The 15,401-nt window shown below is 44.2% G+C and overlaps 2 protein-coding genes across 3 annotated transcripts; both read left to right on the forward strand.

Moving 5' to 3' along the window:
* The first annotated feature begins 1,779 nt into the window (after positions 1-1,779).
* LOC104936230 (uncharacterized) lies at positions 1,780-7,857 on the forward strand. Its single transcript, XM_019277753.2, has 14 exons — positions 1,780-2,096; positions 3,242-3,301; positions 3,374-3,418; positions 3,490-3,558; positions 3,634-3,732; positions 3,812-4,157; positions 4,273-4,555; positions 4,648-4,881; positions 4,969-5,060; positions 5,294-5,398; positions 5,493-5,686; positions 5,764-5,928; positions 6,038-6,234; positions 6,650-7,857. The coding sequence occupies exons 1-14, from the start codon at positions 1,885-1,887 to the stop codon at positions 7,717-7,719; spliced, it is 3,171 nt and encodes a 1,056-aa protein (XP_019133298.1). The 5' UTR covers positions 1,780-1,884; the 3' UTR covers positions 7,720-7,857.
* Positions 7,858-9,841: 1,984 nt separating this feature from the next.
* LOC109142849 (uncharacterized) lies at positions 9,842-15,388 on the forward strand. 2 transcript variants are annotated; one of them, XM_027289046.1, is made up of 14 exons: positions 9,842-10,197; positions 11,439-11,513; positions 11,598-11,648; positions 11,737-11,778; positions 11,857-11,958; positions 12,038-12,383; positions 12,499-12,781; positions 12,874-13,107; positions 13,189-13,280; positions 13,374-13,478; positions 13,597-13,790; positions 13,881-14,045; positions 14,135-14,370; positions 14,623-15,388. In XM_027289046.1, exons 1-14 carry the CDS (start codon positions 9,980-9,982, stop codon positions 15,150-15,152), a joined length of 2,673 nt encoding a protein of 890 aa, XP_027144847.1. In that variant the 5' UTR covers positions 9,842-9,979; the 3' UTR covers positions 15,153-15,388. The 2 variants fall into 2 exon arrangements, with proteins under 2 accessions (XP_027144847.1, XP_027144848.1); XM_027289047.1 differs by having other exon boundaries at positions 10,043-10,258.
* The last annotated feature ends 13 nt before the right edge of the window (positions 15,389-15,401 follow it).

Here is a 15,401-nt window from a genome sequence, read left to right on the forward strand (position 1 = left end):
GTGTGGGTGCTCAGTCCCTCATGAGCTCACGTCAGATGTTTTGATTGATTGAGTAAAAACATTTGGGCTCTAACCAAACAGCACCCGGGTTTCCATCCCTCCATGACATCATGTCCTACTGTTAACAGCCCCAGCACAGCTGCAGTGTGTTTATATTAGGATTACGTTTGCATCACGCTGAGCTCGTCCTCTGTTATCAGAGCCTTTCAACTCAATATTATAACCAAACATGTCAGCTTTTCATGTGTGCGTCTGTTCAAGGTACAAAAAGTCAATATATGATCCAACTGTGTGAAAGCTGAGGGTGGTAACGTGAAGAGTTGGTAAGTGCTGACCCTTATTGGTGAGAACGGGTCAGTGCACCATGTGCAGCATGGTGTGTTACACCGGGGTATGATTAGTGTCCAGATGGACACTGCTTGATCTCATTTTATGGAAACCTGTCGGTTCAAAAATTGTGAGAGATGCCAACAAGATAATTGGCATGCAGCAGATCTTTGACAGACGAGTCCTACAGAAGGCTCGGTCCATCCTGTCTCGCCCTGACCACCCATTGTTGCAGGAATTTATTTCTCTGCCGTCTGGACGGAGATACATGCTACCTAGGGCACGAACAAATAGGTATAAATTCTCCTTTGTTCCACGTGCAATCAATGCAATTAATTTGCACAACTCTTAAATTGCACTGTTCTTGTGGCACTTGTTTATCTTTTTATCTTTTATAGACTTTTTGCCTTCTGTCACTTATATTCTAACTTCATTTAGGATTGTTTAAATCAGGTTTTGGTTGCTTTACTCTGGGACATTGTTCTATGTCACTGTTTGTCTATTTATTGTTTGTTGTGTAAATTGCATTGTCACTGCAAATCAAATTTCCCCTGGAGGGACAATAAAGCTCTGAACTGAACTGAACTGAACTGGAGTGCACCAGGTTAAGTCTAAAGCTAAATATCCAGAATATGTCAGATACTAAGTTGTAATTAGACTCTATACAGCATGCTCTGATTGCAGACATTCAGGCAGAGAGGTAGATGCTTTAATACAGCACATGTAGTAATCAACAGATATGAAATAAATGAGTAATGTGCAACAGAAGAGAAGTAGTTCTGATGAGAAACACAGGCAGAACCTGCAGAGAGGCTCTGTGATCTCTTACAAAGAGGTTATTGGTATTAAATAATAATTTATAATAACTTATTAATTTGTTTAACTGTCTTCTAATTGACCTTTCGCATAGCCCCGCCCCAAAACGGCCATTGTCCAATCACACATCCTACAACAAACAGTGAAAACACAGCAGGAAATATGAAATACTGTTAAAAACAGAAACCGAAAAGTTTAATATGGAAAGAAATAATCAATCAATGGAAACAACATTGGAAGAAGCAGAGAGACATTTCTATAAAGGTGAAGCAGGTGAGGTAGCAGAGCAGGTGAGCATGAGCAGGGCACAGTAACCTGAAGAACACTCAGATGGTTGGAGCTGTCTTTATTATAGATTATATTTTATATTTAAATGCATTAAGCTTGTAGTCTTCGTCTGTACCTGTGAACCCAAGCTGCCCATCATTTCATAATGACATCATGACGCTCAGGTAAAGGTGAGGAGCACTGGGATTAACAACAAACCCACCTGGATACAATAGATTACTTTAGAGTAGATTACTTTAGATTGGATTACTTTAGATTAGATTACTTTAGATTAGATTACTCTTTACTTCCATTCATCAGAATCACTGAATGTAATTTCCCGACCCGTCCTCCGGTCCGGTGGCGGCGCTGTTCGCCCGCCGTCATTACACCTGCACAGGAAGCGGAAGCAGCTCCATGTGTCGCCGCTCCGCCAGGTTCTGAGTTTCTGACTCTGAAGACAGGTGACGTCACATGGAGGATCACCTGTACTGTGCAGGAGAACAACACACAGCAGCGCGGGAAACTCTGCCGCCGATGGCGCAGCCGCAGGAAGCGGCGAGGCGCAGGTGGAGCAGGCACGAGACAAAGGTGAACATCGGGGTGGCGTACGGCAGGTGGAGGCAGCTGATGAGGGACAAGGGCTTCCAGAGCCACGCGGAGGTGGCCTGCTTCCTGCTGTACAGGTGAGACAGAGGACAGGGGAGACAGAGGACAGGGGAGACAGAGGACAGGGGAGACAGAGGACAGGCGAGAGAGAGGACATGTGAGACAGAGGACAGGGGAGACAGAGGACAGGGGAGGCAGAGGACAGGTGAGGCAGAGGACATGTGAGACAGAGGACAGGTGAGACAGAGGACAGGTGAGGCAGAGGACAGGTGAATTCACGAGATCTCGTGCGTTTTTAAATGACACACGCGCACTGATTGTCCTGTTTACAATTAAAGATCAATTAAAGATCAATGAGACGATCGATGTGTGTATTGTGTTACTGAGGAAACTGTAACACAGGTTCAGGTGGTAACCTGTGACACAGGTGTGCTTGTGTAACTCTGGCTCTGAGATTATTTATTCAACACTTTTTGGATGAGTCGGTTTCTTTTTATGCTCGTTCACAATGAACTGATGAGGCAGGTGTGCATAAAAATTGTTATAAAGTGTTGAAAGCACAAAACTGTCTCAGCCTGTCACCTGTCAGAATCGAGATGAGGCAGTGCCATTCATTCACCTGATTGGACCATGAACCAGTCAGGTGATTCATTCTGGTAAACGAAGCAGTTTCTGCTTCGGACGTCACATAACACGTGTGTTTTTTTTTTTTTTTCGCACCAAAGCTTCGAAGCTTCTATGGAATTGTAGTCCAGGGTTTGAAGCACGTATCGAAGCTTCAGTGTCGCGCTCCCATCGCTACCTGAGCACTTCACAAACGGATCATGTGTGAGTTGGTGGACGGCGGAGTACGCAGTGTGTTTTAGGGGTGACAGGTGTAGTCTGACAGGTGTAGTCTGTCCGGTGTAGTCTGTCTGGTGTAGTCTGTCAGGTGACAGGTGTAGTCTGTCAGGTGACAGGTGTAGTCTGACAGGTGTAGTCTGTCAGGTGATGGATGCTGCTGTCTGACCTCAGCCTCCATCCATGGACATAAGCAGCACAGGACTTTACTAACAGAGTAAACACAGGTTGTTGATCAGTGACAGCTTCATGTTTTCAGATTTGATTGATTGATTGATTGATTGATTGATTGATTGATTGATTGATTTGTCTCCACCTGAGGGCGCAGCAGGCTGAGCTACACGTCTCTCTGACTGAGTCTCTTCTTCTCTTGTTCTTCCAGCTATGAGCGAAGACACTCTGCAGCTCCGTGTCACAGCGCTGCCTCAGCTCGGACAGACAGGTGAGTCAGTCTCACTGAAGACAGAGCGATGCTGATGGAGGACTTCACTGATGCTCTGCTTGTTCTTTACAGTGATTTCATTGCCGAGGTCACAGAGATCATCGACTTTGAACAGAGGTACCACGTCAGCTGCCAGAGCTTCTCTGTGCCGCCTGTGTTTCTGTGTTCTAATGTTTTTATTTCTACAGTTTAGACGATGGATGTCTGGCTGAAGAGGACGTGGACGAAAATGTTTTCAACGACCCAGTGAACAGTGTGTGAGTACGACGTCTCTGACTGTTTCCTGTTTCCTGTTAGGAGTCCTTGTTGTGTGACCGTGTCCTTCTTCACAGACTTGATCTGGCGTGTGACGGCTCCCCTCACTGTCATCAGAAAGACGGAGCCGAGGACGACGACTCTGACGACGAGAACCTTCCATCAATTTGTATACGGTGTGTCATCAGTCCTTATTCTTCTTCATGTTTGTTTACAATGTTTTCACACATTTACCTTCATGTTACACCCCGGCAGGACGGGTGGAGCATTACAGCGAGCACCATCGATCGATCGACTTCCAGTGATTGGAATCGATGAAACTGTGCATGACCAGCCTGCGTATGAAGACCCTCCTGATGAGCCCCGTCCTCCCTCTCAGGACGCCGCTCTCCCAGGCCCACAGCAAGTCCTTTCTGAAGAGACTCTCATCGGTGCCAAAGCTTCAATAGTATACGAGGACTGTTTGAGACAACTGGCGTCATTTCTGGTTCTGCCTGTGGAAAAATGTTCAGGCGGCGTGAAGACCGGTGAAACGTGCGACTGTGTTGCCCCCTTTGAGATCAACATCGCTTACAAGGGCACAGCAACGAGTGTTGAATGGGTAAGTCTTGACAGCCACCACATGTTCTAACTGTAAATACACATAAAAACACATTTCTAGTGAAAGCCAGTGCTGTCCATGCTGAGTACGATCATCACTTTCATGTGACTTTCAGATCTGTCCCAATGGACACAGCGTGTGGAGGTGGAATTCGCAGCCTGTGATGAATTTTGGGATGCAAGCTGGAGACTTTCTCTTATCCACCAACATTCTGTTGTCTGGCAACAACTATGCAAAAGTTGCCCTCTTGTTCAATTTTATGAACATGGGGATGGTGAGCAAGAACACGTTCCACTCCATCCAAGGCTCTTACTGTGTGGACACGATAAAGGAGTTCTGGGAAGAGAGGAGGACTGAGGCCATCAGCCGCCTCCGAGGGAAAGATGTTATGGTCCTAGGTTCGTGGCTTCAAAGTATTGAAGGTGACAGGCATGGCATTGTGATTGTCTATGAGCAGATAACGATTATTACTTATTTCTTTCTTTTTCAGCGGACGGCAGAAATGACTCACCGGGCCATGGTGCACAGTACTGCAGCTACATCACCATGGAGAACGAAACCAAAGAGGTCATTCATGTTGCCACTGTAGAGAAGCGCCAGACGTCTTGGAACTCTGTCGTCATGGAGAAGGAGGGTTTTATCGAGACCGTGGACAAGCTGACATCAGAGATAAAGCTGGTGGAGATCTGCACAGACGCTCATGACCAGATCGCAGCTCTTATGAGTGAGTATTCATCTGATATAATGTTTGATGTGTTGAGAATATGACTGAAACATCGTAGTAAAATTTAAATTAATCCACATTTCACAGACCCGGGTGGAGGCAGATACAAGGCCCTGGGAATTCATCACAGTTTGGACGTGTGGCATGGTGCAAAGAGCCTGGCCAAAAAAATAGCTGTTGTAAGTTTAATAAGAGTTATTGCCAATGCATTCATCATAAATGATTGATGGCTGACTTCATTGATCAGCTCCTCTCCGGATGATTCATGATGCTGTGTGCTGTATTAAACTGAATATAATCAAAGGATTTCTTTCTGTTTTTACATAACAACACATTCTGGAATCAGGGTTGTACATCATCATCATCATCATCATCATCATCATCATGTATGGTTTTTCTTCCTCTCCTCCAGGCAGCGAAGAGCGAAGGTCAGTCCATTCTCCTGGTGTGGATGAAAGACATCGTGAACCATTTCTGGTGGTGCTGTAAGACGGCGAACACGACCGAGCAGTTTCATGTAAGCTCAGAATTTAAATACATTTTTTATCTCTTCATAAGTTCAGTCATTTCAATATGAAGGATGTTTTTACAGTGCTGATTTGGTCTCGCAGCCTCTGTGGGTCGGCATCATTCACCACGTCTGTGACGTCCACACGTGGAGTAGAGGAAGCTGCCAACATGGGCACCTGGAGGAAACCCGTGGGAAGCTGTGGATCCAGAAGGAATCCAAGTGCCACAAAGCTTTGCTGGAGATTCTTCTCGATAAGTGTTGGCTGAAGGATATACATAAATACCTGCGCTTCAGGTAACAGATATATATTATTTTTATATTACTATTTGTGCTCATTGTTAAAATTATAAGTAAACTTTTTTGTCAACCAGATCAACTGCAGACTTGGAGACCTTCCAGAATCATATCCTGATGTACGCCAACAAGCACTACGCTCTCAGTCCTCCACTTTATGAAGCCAGAGTTCTGCTTGCTGCTCTGGACTATAATTTCCACCGGAACCGACCGCCAATGAAAACAGGGGAAGGCAGACAGATGTATGTTTTACGTATGAAACATTCCCATATACAGTTAACACAGCCCTGTGGAGTCGATGCTCTTACAGCTATTTGGTACCAAGACTTGTGTCTTTTTTTGTAATTACAGTTTCCGAAGGTTGTACAGGAAGTATGGCAGAACATACAGCATGTACTCCCTGAAGTCTGAAAAATCCTACGGCTACATCTCTGAGCTGCAAGCTCGGATTGTAAAGAAGAGAATCAGCGGAGCGGTGAAGACTGAGGCCAAAGGGCTCGGTTTGATGCCCCGCATGCACGCACAGACACAACTCCGGAGAGATTTGGGTAAGTTTCTGTTATTGTAACGTGTTAATCCAACACCATTCATCAACCTAGACTATTAAATAAATGCGTAACTAAAAAGAAAAGAGACGTGTGTGACCTCTGAGTCACTGCCCACATTTCGTCTGCTCAGCAATCGAATAACTGAAAAGAGAATCATCGTCAGTTGCTCCAGGAAATGCCAAATTGGACTCGTGGTCAAGTTCAAGTGACAAACGACCACAACAAAACGTTGGGACGTTGAGACAGACCAGTGTTTCCCGTTTCCTACAGACACTCACTATCGGTGTTGATCCTTAATTAGCCAAGTGTTTATTTCCGTGACGATGATGATGAAGGTCAACCAGCTTTGGACCTGATCATTAGATTAATTACTTCCCGGAAAATGGGTGTCAACATTTCTCTTTGTGTGTTTCAGTGTTGACTGCAGATATCCAGCAGGTGTTGGTTGGTGAAGTGTTCTCTTCTGAACAAAGCCCAAGCCTGGACTGGGAGCACTCAGAGGTCCTACACATAAAAGAGGAACCGAATGAACTTTGGATCAGTCAGGAGGGGAAACAGCTTAACGGGCTGGAGAAGGCTGAAGGCAACAGGTATCCCGCTGCCGTCTCTGAGAAGAGTGAAAAGAAACGTCAGATTTCACAGCCTCAGGCTGGCAGCTCAACAATGCAAATAAAAACAGAACCTCAAGAGAACTTTGGAGGATCAGAACCTGCCGTGAAGCCAGATCCAGACGCATATTCACAACCAGATATTGATGATGATGAGACCGATGTCAGTGAAGATTGGAAAAACGCTGATTCAGATTCTGGATCTGAAACCGATGACAGTGACAATTGGGATGGGACCAGCTCACCTGAGCCAGGTGTAAATGCACTGAAACATGAAGAACCACCTGTTAGTGACGCGGGATGTGACACTGGAAAAAGAACCTTCAGCTGCTTCGATTGTGGCGACAGTTTTCACGACGAGGAGTCTCTCCAGAAACACGTGAAGTGTCATTTAGAAAAAAAGTCTCCCAGTTTGATGGAGCCAAACGTAGATTCACAGGTCAGAGCCCACAAAGTGGAGAAAGACATCGAGTGCGACGTCTGTGGGAAAGTATTACGACAGGGAAGTCTGAAGAAACACATGAGAGTCCACACGGGAGAAAAACCATTCAGCTGTAAAGTTTGTGGGAAAACATTCACAGAACGGGCAAATGTGACGAACCACATGAGACTGCACACGGGAGAGAAACCGTTCAGCTGCGACGTCTGCGGGAAAAGGTTCATGCAAAGGACGCATGTTAAGTCACACATGAAGGTCCACAGTGAAGACAAACCTTTCAAATGTGATTTCTGTGGGAAAGGTTTTTCACTGAAGCAAAAACTCTGGTCGCACTTGACAGTCCACACGGAAGCTCAGCCGTACGGCTGCAACTTCTGCGGGAAGAGATTTAAAAAAGGGCAACAGCTGAAGAAACACATACAGGTTCATCTAAAATAGAAGAACTTCTACAGAGTCGACGGCAGCTGGACTTTGTCTTTTATTTGTAAAGACTCCATAACAGACCTCTTCCGTTTTAATGAGCGTGGAGTCGCCAACATGACGCATTTAAATAAAAGATGCTTTTTATTCTTGTCATTCCTTATTGTTTGTTTGGTTCGTAACTATATGCATTAGTGTGTGAGACCTCTAAAACGAGGAGTCTTGTGGATTATGTTATTGTTTAGCGGACTGGCTCATGATGGGTCAACATCTCTGCCAGACCCAGACCCAGACCCAGACCCAGACGTCCTTTAAAGGGATCATGAAGTCTTCAAATCAAGTCCAAAACAAACAGGAAGCTGTTGACACTTTTCTTGGCCACAATGTCCAATATTAATCTTAGTGTTTTTATCAGACCAGTGTAATGAACATTCTGTGGGAGGGTGGATCCGGTCTGCAGGGCCTCTCTCATCGGTCACACTCTGTAGTAACACAGATAAATCTCTTTGGTTCCTTCTCCGTGTCTCAGAACTCTGTGAGGACGGGAAGGAGACACATGGAGCCAGATGCTCATGGTGTGGTGTGGTCAGCCAAAATGTCCTGCAGGAGGACGTTGAGATTACATAGTAGCATGCATCATAAGGCGATCAGGTTTCATGATGCAGCTCAATATATGTCACGATATGATCCAGCTTTGTGAAAGATAAGGGTAGTAATAAACTAAATAATACATATGAACGATTTAAAGCTGGTTTCATTATAGATCTTTAGTGTTAGTCCGTCTGTCTCTTAACACTGTCCTACTTTGGCTCCTACTGATGAATCTTTAAATTATTAATAATTGTTAATTCTTAAAACAGGATCATACATGTAGGTATGATCAAGAAGAAACTTGAAAACATGATGCTGGGAGAATGGAGCTGATGTTTATGTTGCAGAAACCTTCATATGTTAGACAGATGGAGTACAGACCCTTTCCAAAAAATTAGAATATCATAGAAAAGTTTACTTATTTCCATAATTCTATTAAAAAGGTTAAACATTCATAGATCATAGATTCAAGGCCCACAATTCAAACAATTTCAAGGATTTATTTGTTTATTTTTACATAATTTGGGCTTCCAGCTCATAAAACCCACAAACCAGGAATTCAAAAAATTAGAATACTGTGAAGAAATCAGCCCAGATTTTGCAGGGCATTAATGTTTTTAACTGTGTCACACACTAATCATCTACTAAACTCAAAGCACCTGACAGACTTGACAACTGGCCAGAAGACCATCACTGATCCCCTCCATAGGATGGGTAAGCTACAGAAGTTCATAGCTAAGGAGGCTGTCCAAGAATATCAATGGAAAGTCTAGTGGAAGGGCAAAATGTGTCAGGAAAAGATGCAGCAGCATAAGAGATGACCGTGGACTTCAGCAGATTATCAGACAGAGAAGATTCAAGAATCTGGAAGAGATCCAGAAAGAGTGGAATGAGGCTTTAAAAAACCACCACATTCAGACGCATCCAGGAGATGGACTACAACTGTCGGGTTCCTCGGGTCAAGCCACTTCTGAGCCTGAGCCAACGTAGGACCCGGCCTCTGCCCATACCGCCAGAAGCACCAAAACCTGGTTTAATCCCCATGCCATTGCAGTTCTTGACTGGCCAGCCAACTCGCCAGACCTAAACCCCATTGAGAATCTATGGGGTATTATCAAGAGGACAATGAGGGCCACCAAACCCAAAAACAAAGAGCTGACAGCAAGCGTCAAGGAAATCTGGGTTTCCATAACTCCCACGCAATGCCACGGTGCATCGAGGCAATGATTAAGGCAACCAAGTACTGAACATGGACATATCGTTTAGAAAGTACCATATTCTGACTGATTTGATGTGATCCTAATATCTTTCTTTTTTAAATGGTGATTTCTTCACAGTATTTTAATTTTTTGAATTCCTGTTTTCATGGATTTTTTGAGCTGTAAACCCAAATTATGTAAAAAAATAAACAAATAAATCCTTGAAATTGTTTGAATTGTGGGCCCTGAATCTATAATCTATGAAAGTTGAACCTTTTTAATGGATTATTGGAAATAAGTCAACTCTTCTATGATACTCTGTTTTGTTGGAAAGGCTCTGTGTGTTGCAGGTTGACGCTCTCCGGCCGGTTGGTGGAGGTAATGCGCCATCCACCAGAAGAAGCCGCTGCAGAGCCGGAGGAAGAGGAAGTGTTGGCCGTGGACTCGGGCTCGGTGTCGGGACAGGTCTGACAGCTTCATGTCCACAGATGGACGACCACACGTACTGCTCAGCCCAGGAACAAGCGGCCGAACCTGACCCACCGTCACTGAAGAGGCGCAAACTTCAGGAGGTGAAACGGAACCGGGACCGACGGCGACAGAAGACCAGGGTCAACATCGGGGTGGCTTTCTCCAGGTGGAAGTCTCTGATGAGGGAGAAGTGTTTCCAGAATGACTCGGAGGTGGCCTGTTTCCTGCTGCACAGGTTCATGCACTGATGATCTCATCACACATGGAGCTCAGAGGAGGGTCTCTGCAGGACCCAGGTCCAGGTTCTAGTTATTATATGTACTCACAGGATATGGCAGAGCAGTTAGACCATGTGCATAACTTTGATAATAAGAGCAATATTCCGGGGAATGTATTGCACAATCATCAGGCGGGTTGCCATGGATACAGCCTACACACACACACACACATATGATAAACAGCTGACAGATGTTTAGTGAATTTTATAGTCAAATATGAAACATTAGTGTAAATAATATCACAGCACACACACACACAAAGCATGAGGCAGTACAGGACTAACATACAAACTGTATTACAGTGTTATAAACTCATTTCATGAGCTGATACTTCAGTTATTTATGTAAAAGTCCAGACCAAAAAACAATTATCTGAGCTCGCTGCGTCTCAGAAACGTCTCAGGACTTTGCTGGAGAATAGCTGGAGATCAGCACGGACCAATCATTTCATACAGGTGAAATAAATAAAGAAAAACAGACAAGATAGTCATATATGAAAAAACTCAAACACACACATGCAGCCCGACACTGACATTGCTAATGACCACCAGGTTTCTACAGTAGCCCAGAACAGACAAACTAAGATCAGGACTTTTTAAAGAAGAACCCTTGAATAAGGAGGATCGGATTCAAAGCATCAAAGTTTAAGTTGAATTTATTATTCTTGAACAAGAAGGAGCGTTTAACAGTGCAACACACAGAAGGGGTTACAGAGAAAAGGCTCCTCGAGGAGCTCTAACTGTTCTTATACATTTTTAAAATGGGCTGTCTCAGTCACCTCCTCACTCACAAATTTTTGGTTTTCCGCTCAGTAATGAACATTATGTTTCTTGTCCTGACCTGTCTCTCTTGACCTGAACTATTTTTTTAATTATCTCTCCCTGCCAGCCTCAGTAAACACAGGCCAGATAAAGGGAGTGGAAGAGATATGCAAAAAACAGAAAACACACTCACTCTCTTTTGCAAAGTTGCAAATCCTTTTAAGTAATGAACAGCAAAAAGCAGTAACATAACTTTATCCCATATGCAAGTAACTAAGTAAAGGTGGTCTGTGAAAGCATGTGGGTCTAAAGTTTAACTTCGATAATGAAAAGAGAGGAACACTTTGGTTCTGTGTGTTTTGCTGTTTTAGACATAATGTCTTACAGCGGGCGGTATGACTGTGTCCTGTAGCGCTCATTTTCTTCTTTTTTTCCAGCTACGAGAAAGGAAATCTTTTTCCAGCCGCAGCTCGGAGAGTGCCTACCATTGGTGACCTCAGTGGGTCGGACAGGCGAGTCATTGCATTGAAATAATGTTTGATGACAAACTAATGGGTTTACTGATGTGAAGAACATGCTCTGGTTATTCTTTTCAGTGATGAGCATGTCACCGCAGAAGCTGCAGAGGCTCCTATCATCGAACAAAGGTAACAAGCTCAACTGTCAAAACTTCTTTGCATTCTGTGTCTTGTGTCTCGTTCATAATTTCTGTTTGTAATGTTTTTATTTCTGCAGCTTACATGACACGAGCAGGGTTAAGGACATGGCAGACAGTGTGTAAGTAGTTCTTCATACAATGAAATGAAACTATTGAGTGTCGTCTTTACTGTTTTGTGAACATGTCCATGTCCACAGCATTGACTGGGCAGAGGACGGTTCCCCTTTATATCAACCAAAGGACGGAGCAGAGGACAACGACAGCTCTGATGACGAGAACCTTCCATCAATTTGTATACGGTGTGTCATCAGTCTTTATTCTTCTTCATGTTTGTTTACAATGTTTTCACACATTTACCTTCATGTTACACCCCGACAGGACGGGTGGAGCATTACAGCGAGCACCATCGATCGATCGACTTCCAGTTATTGGAATCGATGAAACTGTGCATGACCAGCCTGCGTATGAAGACCCTCCTGATGAGCCCCGTCCTCCCTCTCAGGACGCCGCTCTCCCAGGCCCACAGCAAGTCCTTTCTGAAGAGACTCTCATCGGTGCCAAAGCTTCAATAGTATACGAGGACTGTTTGAGACAACTGGCGTCATTTCTGGTTCTGCCCGTGGAAAAATGTTCAGGCGGCATGAAGACCGGTGAAACGTGCGACTGTGTTGCCCCCTTTGAGATCAACATCGCTTACAAGGGCACAGCAACGAGTGTTGAATGGGTAAGTCTTGACAGCCACCACATATTCTAACTGTAAATACACATAAAAACACATTTCTAGTGAAAGCCAGTGCTGTCCATGCTGAGTACGATCATCACTTTCATGTGACTTTCAGATCTGTCCCAATGGACACAGCGTGTGGAGGTGGAATTCGCAGCCTGTGATGAATTTTGGGATGCAAGCTGGAGACTTTCTCTTATCCACCAACATTCTGTTGTCTGGCAACAACTATGCAAAAGTTGCCCTCTTGTTCAATTTTATGAACATGGGGATGGTGAGCAAGAACACGTTCCACTCCATCCAAGGCTCTTACTGTGTGGACACGATAAAGGAGTTCTGGGAAGAGAGGAGGACTGAGGCCATCAGCCGCCTCCGAGGGAAAGATGTTATGGTCCTAGGTTCGTAGCTTCAAAATATTGAAGGTGACAGGCATGGCATTGTGATTGTCTATGAGCAGATAACGATTATTACTTATTTCTTTCTTTTTCAGCGGACGGCAGAAATGACTCACCGGGCCATGGTGCACAGTACTGCAGCTACATCACCATGGAGAACGAAACCAAAGAGGTCATTCATGTTGCCACTGTAGAGAAGCGCCAGACGTCTTGGAACTCTGTCGTCATGGAGAAGGAGGGTTTTATCGAGACCGTGGGTACACTGTCGTTACAGATAAAGCTGGTGGAGATCTGCACAAATGCTAATGCCCTGATAGGATCCCTTATGAGTAAGTATTCATATAATGTTTGATGTGATGAAAATATGACTGAAACATTGTAGTAATATTAAATTAATCCACATTTCACAGGCCGAGATGAAGGCAGATACAAGGATCTGGGAATTCATCACAGTTTGGACGTGTGGCATGGTGCAAAGAGCCTGGCCAAAAAAATAGCTGTTGTAAGTTTAGTGTCATATACTCTCAGCCTTCATGGAATATGACTTAAACCCAGTGTCTTACATTATCACGTGTGTTCTCCTTCTCTCCTCAAGGCAGCAAAGAAAAAAGGACAGTCCATCCTTCTCACCTGGCTGAAAGACATCGTAAACCATTTTTGGTGGTGTTGTAAGACAGCTGACACAACACAGCAGTTTCTTGTAAGCTCATCATTTACACTACAAGCAACTGTTGTGATCCCATCGCAAGATGGTCACTAGTTTAGTAAGTTACATTTCCATTTAAAGGATATTTTAGAGCGCTGTTTTGTCTTCACAGACACTGTGGGTTAGCATCATTCACCACATCTGTAACATCCACACATGGTCTAAGGGGAGCTGCCACCATGGGCACCTGGAAGAAACCCGTGGGAAGTCGTGGATCCAGAAAGGCACCAGGTGCCACAAAGCTTTGCTGGAGATTGTCGTCAATAAGCGCTGGCTGAAGGATATACATAAATATCTGCGCTTCAGGTAACGTGTGACTACATATTTCACACAGATGTGTTTTATGACTAATTGTTCATATTTTAAAACTCTGTCTGTATTTTTTTGTTCGATCAGATCAACTGCAGACTTGGAGACGTTCCAGAATCATATCCTGATGTACGCCAACAAGCGCTACACGTTCAGCTCTGCAGTGTACGAGGCCAGAGTTCTGCTCGCCGCTCTGGACTATAACTTCCACCGGAACAGACCGACAGTGAAAACAGTGGACGGCAAAGAGATGTACGTTTGCTATGTGTCAGTACTGTAACCGGGGATGTTTTCAGTCGTTACAATGAATGAACTAAATTTGTTGAACTTTGTAATTACAGTTTGAGAAGGCTGTACAAGAAAAATGGAAGAAGATACAGCGTATACGCCCTGAGGTCTGAAAAGAGCTATGAATACATCTCAGACCTGCAAGCTAGGATTGTTAAGAGGAGACTGAGCAGTGAAGCACCAACAAGGTCAAGTTTTCAACCCAATGAACCCAGAGGGCTCGGTTGGGTGACTGCTATACCTGCACCAACCACACCAATATTTGTGCGGACAGTCAAGAGATGTGTGGGTAAGGGTCTTAAAACTGTATTAAACACTATATTGACTGAAAGCTGTAGCACGTGTTTCAGGACAAATCAAATAACAGGATGGTTGTGATAGTAGAAGTGCCTGTTTTTGATGATTGTTCTGAATTGGAAGGTGGAGAAGGGGGTCTTTGAGATGGGCAGACCCTTGCTGAGCCCCCTTTTTCATTATTTTCTATTAGTTTTTATTAGTTTCCTTGAAAATGGCTGCCAACCTTTTTCTTTGTGTGTTTCAGTGTTGCCTGCAGACGTCCAGCAGGTGCTGGTCGGTGATGTCGCCCTTCCTGAAGGGAACCACAGCTTGGAGCCGGAGAACCCAGAGCCCTCACACATAAAAGAGGAAGAGGAGGAACTCTGCGTCAGTCAGGAGGGAGAGCATCCCGACTGTCAGATGGAGGCTGACATCAACAGGTTCCTGTTCAGTGCGGCCTCTGTGAAGAGTGAAGATGATGAAGAGGAACTTCAACAAACTGAAGACAGCAGAGACGCAGAGCCTCGAGCTCGCAGCTCAGCTATGGAAGTAAAGACAGAAAGTGATGCAGAGGACTGTGGAGGATCAGAACCGGCCAGGAACCCAGAGCCAGATAATCATTCCCAACCAAACACTGATGAAAAGGATTCAGACTCTTCTGACACTGACATCAGTGAAGAACAGTGGTATGGATGTTTGTCAGATTCTGAGCCTGAGGACAGTGACGGTGGTTGGAAGGAGACCATGGCACCTGAGTTTGGTGTCAATACAAGAGGTCTCTTCAGAGACACGTGATGTGTCATTAAGAGGAAAGGTATAATATTACCAATAATATTACCACGATATAAATATAAAATGTATAAGCAGCCAGATACCAAATATTCTTGTAATAAAATCATTTTCTCTGAATGAATATGCAGATTCATTTATATTGTGACCCTGTGTAAGTAATGGTACACATCAGTTTTTAATAATTATTCTACTTTTGAGAGGTAGTTTGTAAATATCAAAGCCTGATTAATTAAATCTATAACACCAAAAACT

The sequence above is a fragment of the Larimichthys crocea genome, chromosome XVI (assembly GCF_000972845.2).
Source record: "Larimichthys crocea isolate SSNF chromosome XVI, L_crocea_2.0, whole genome shotgun sequence".
NCBI classification, from domain to species: Eukaryota; Metazoa; Chordata; class Actinopteri; family Sciaenidae; genus Larimichthys; species Larimichthys crocea.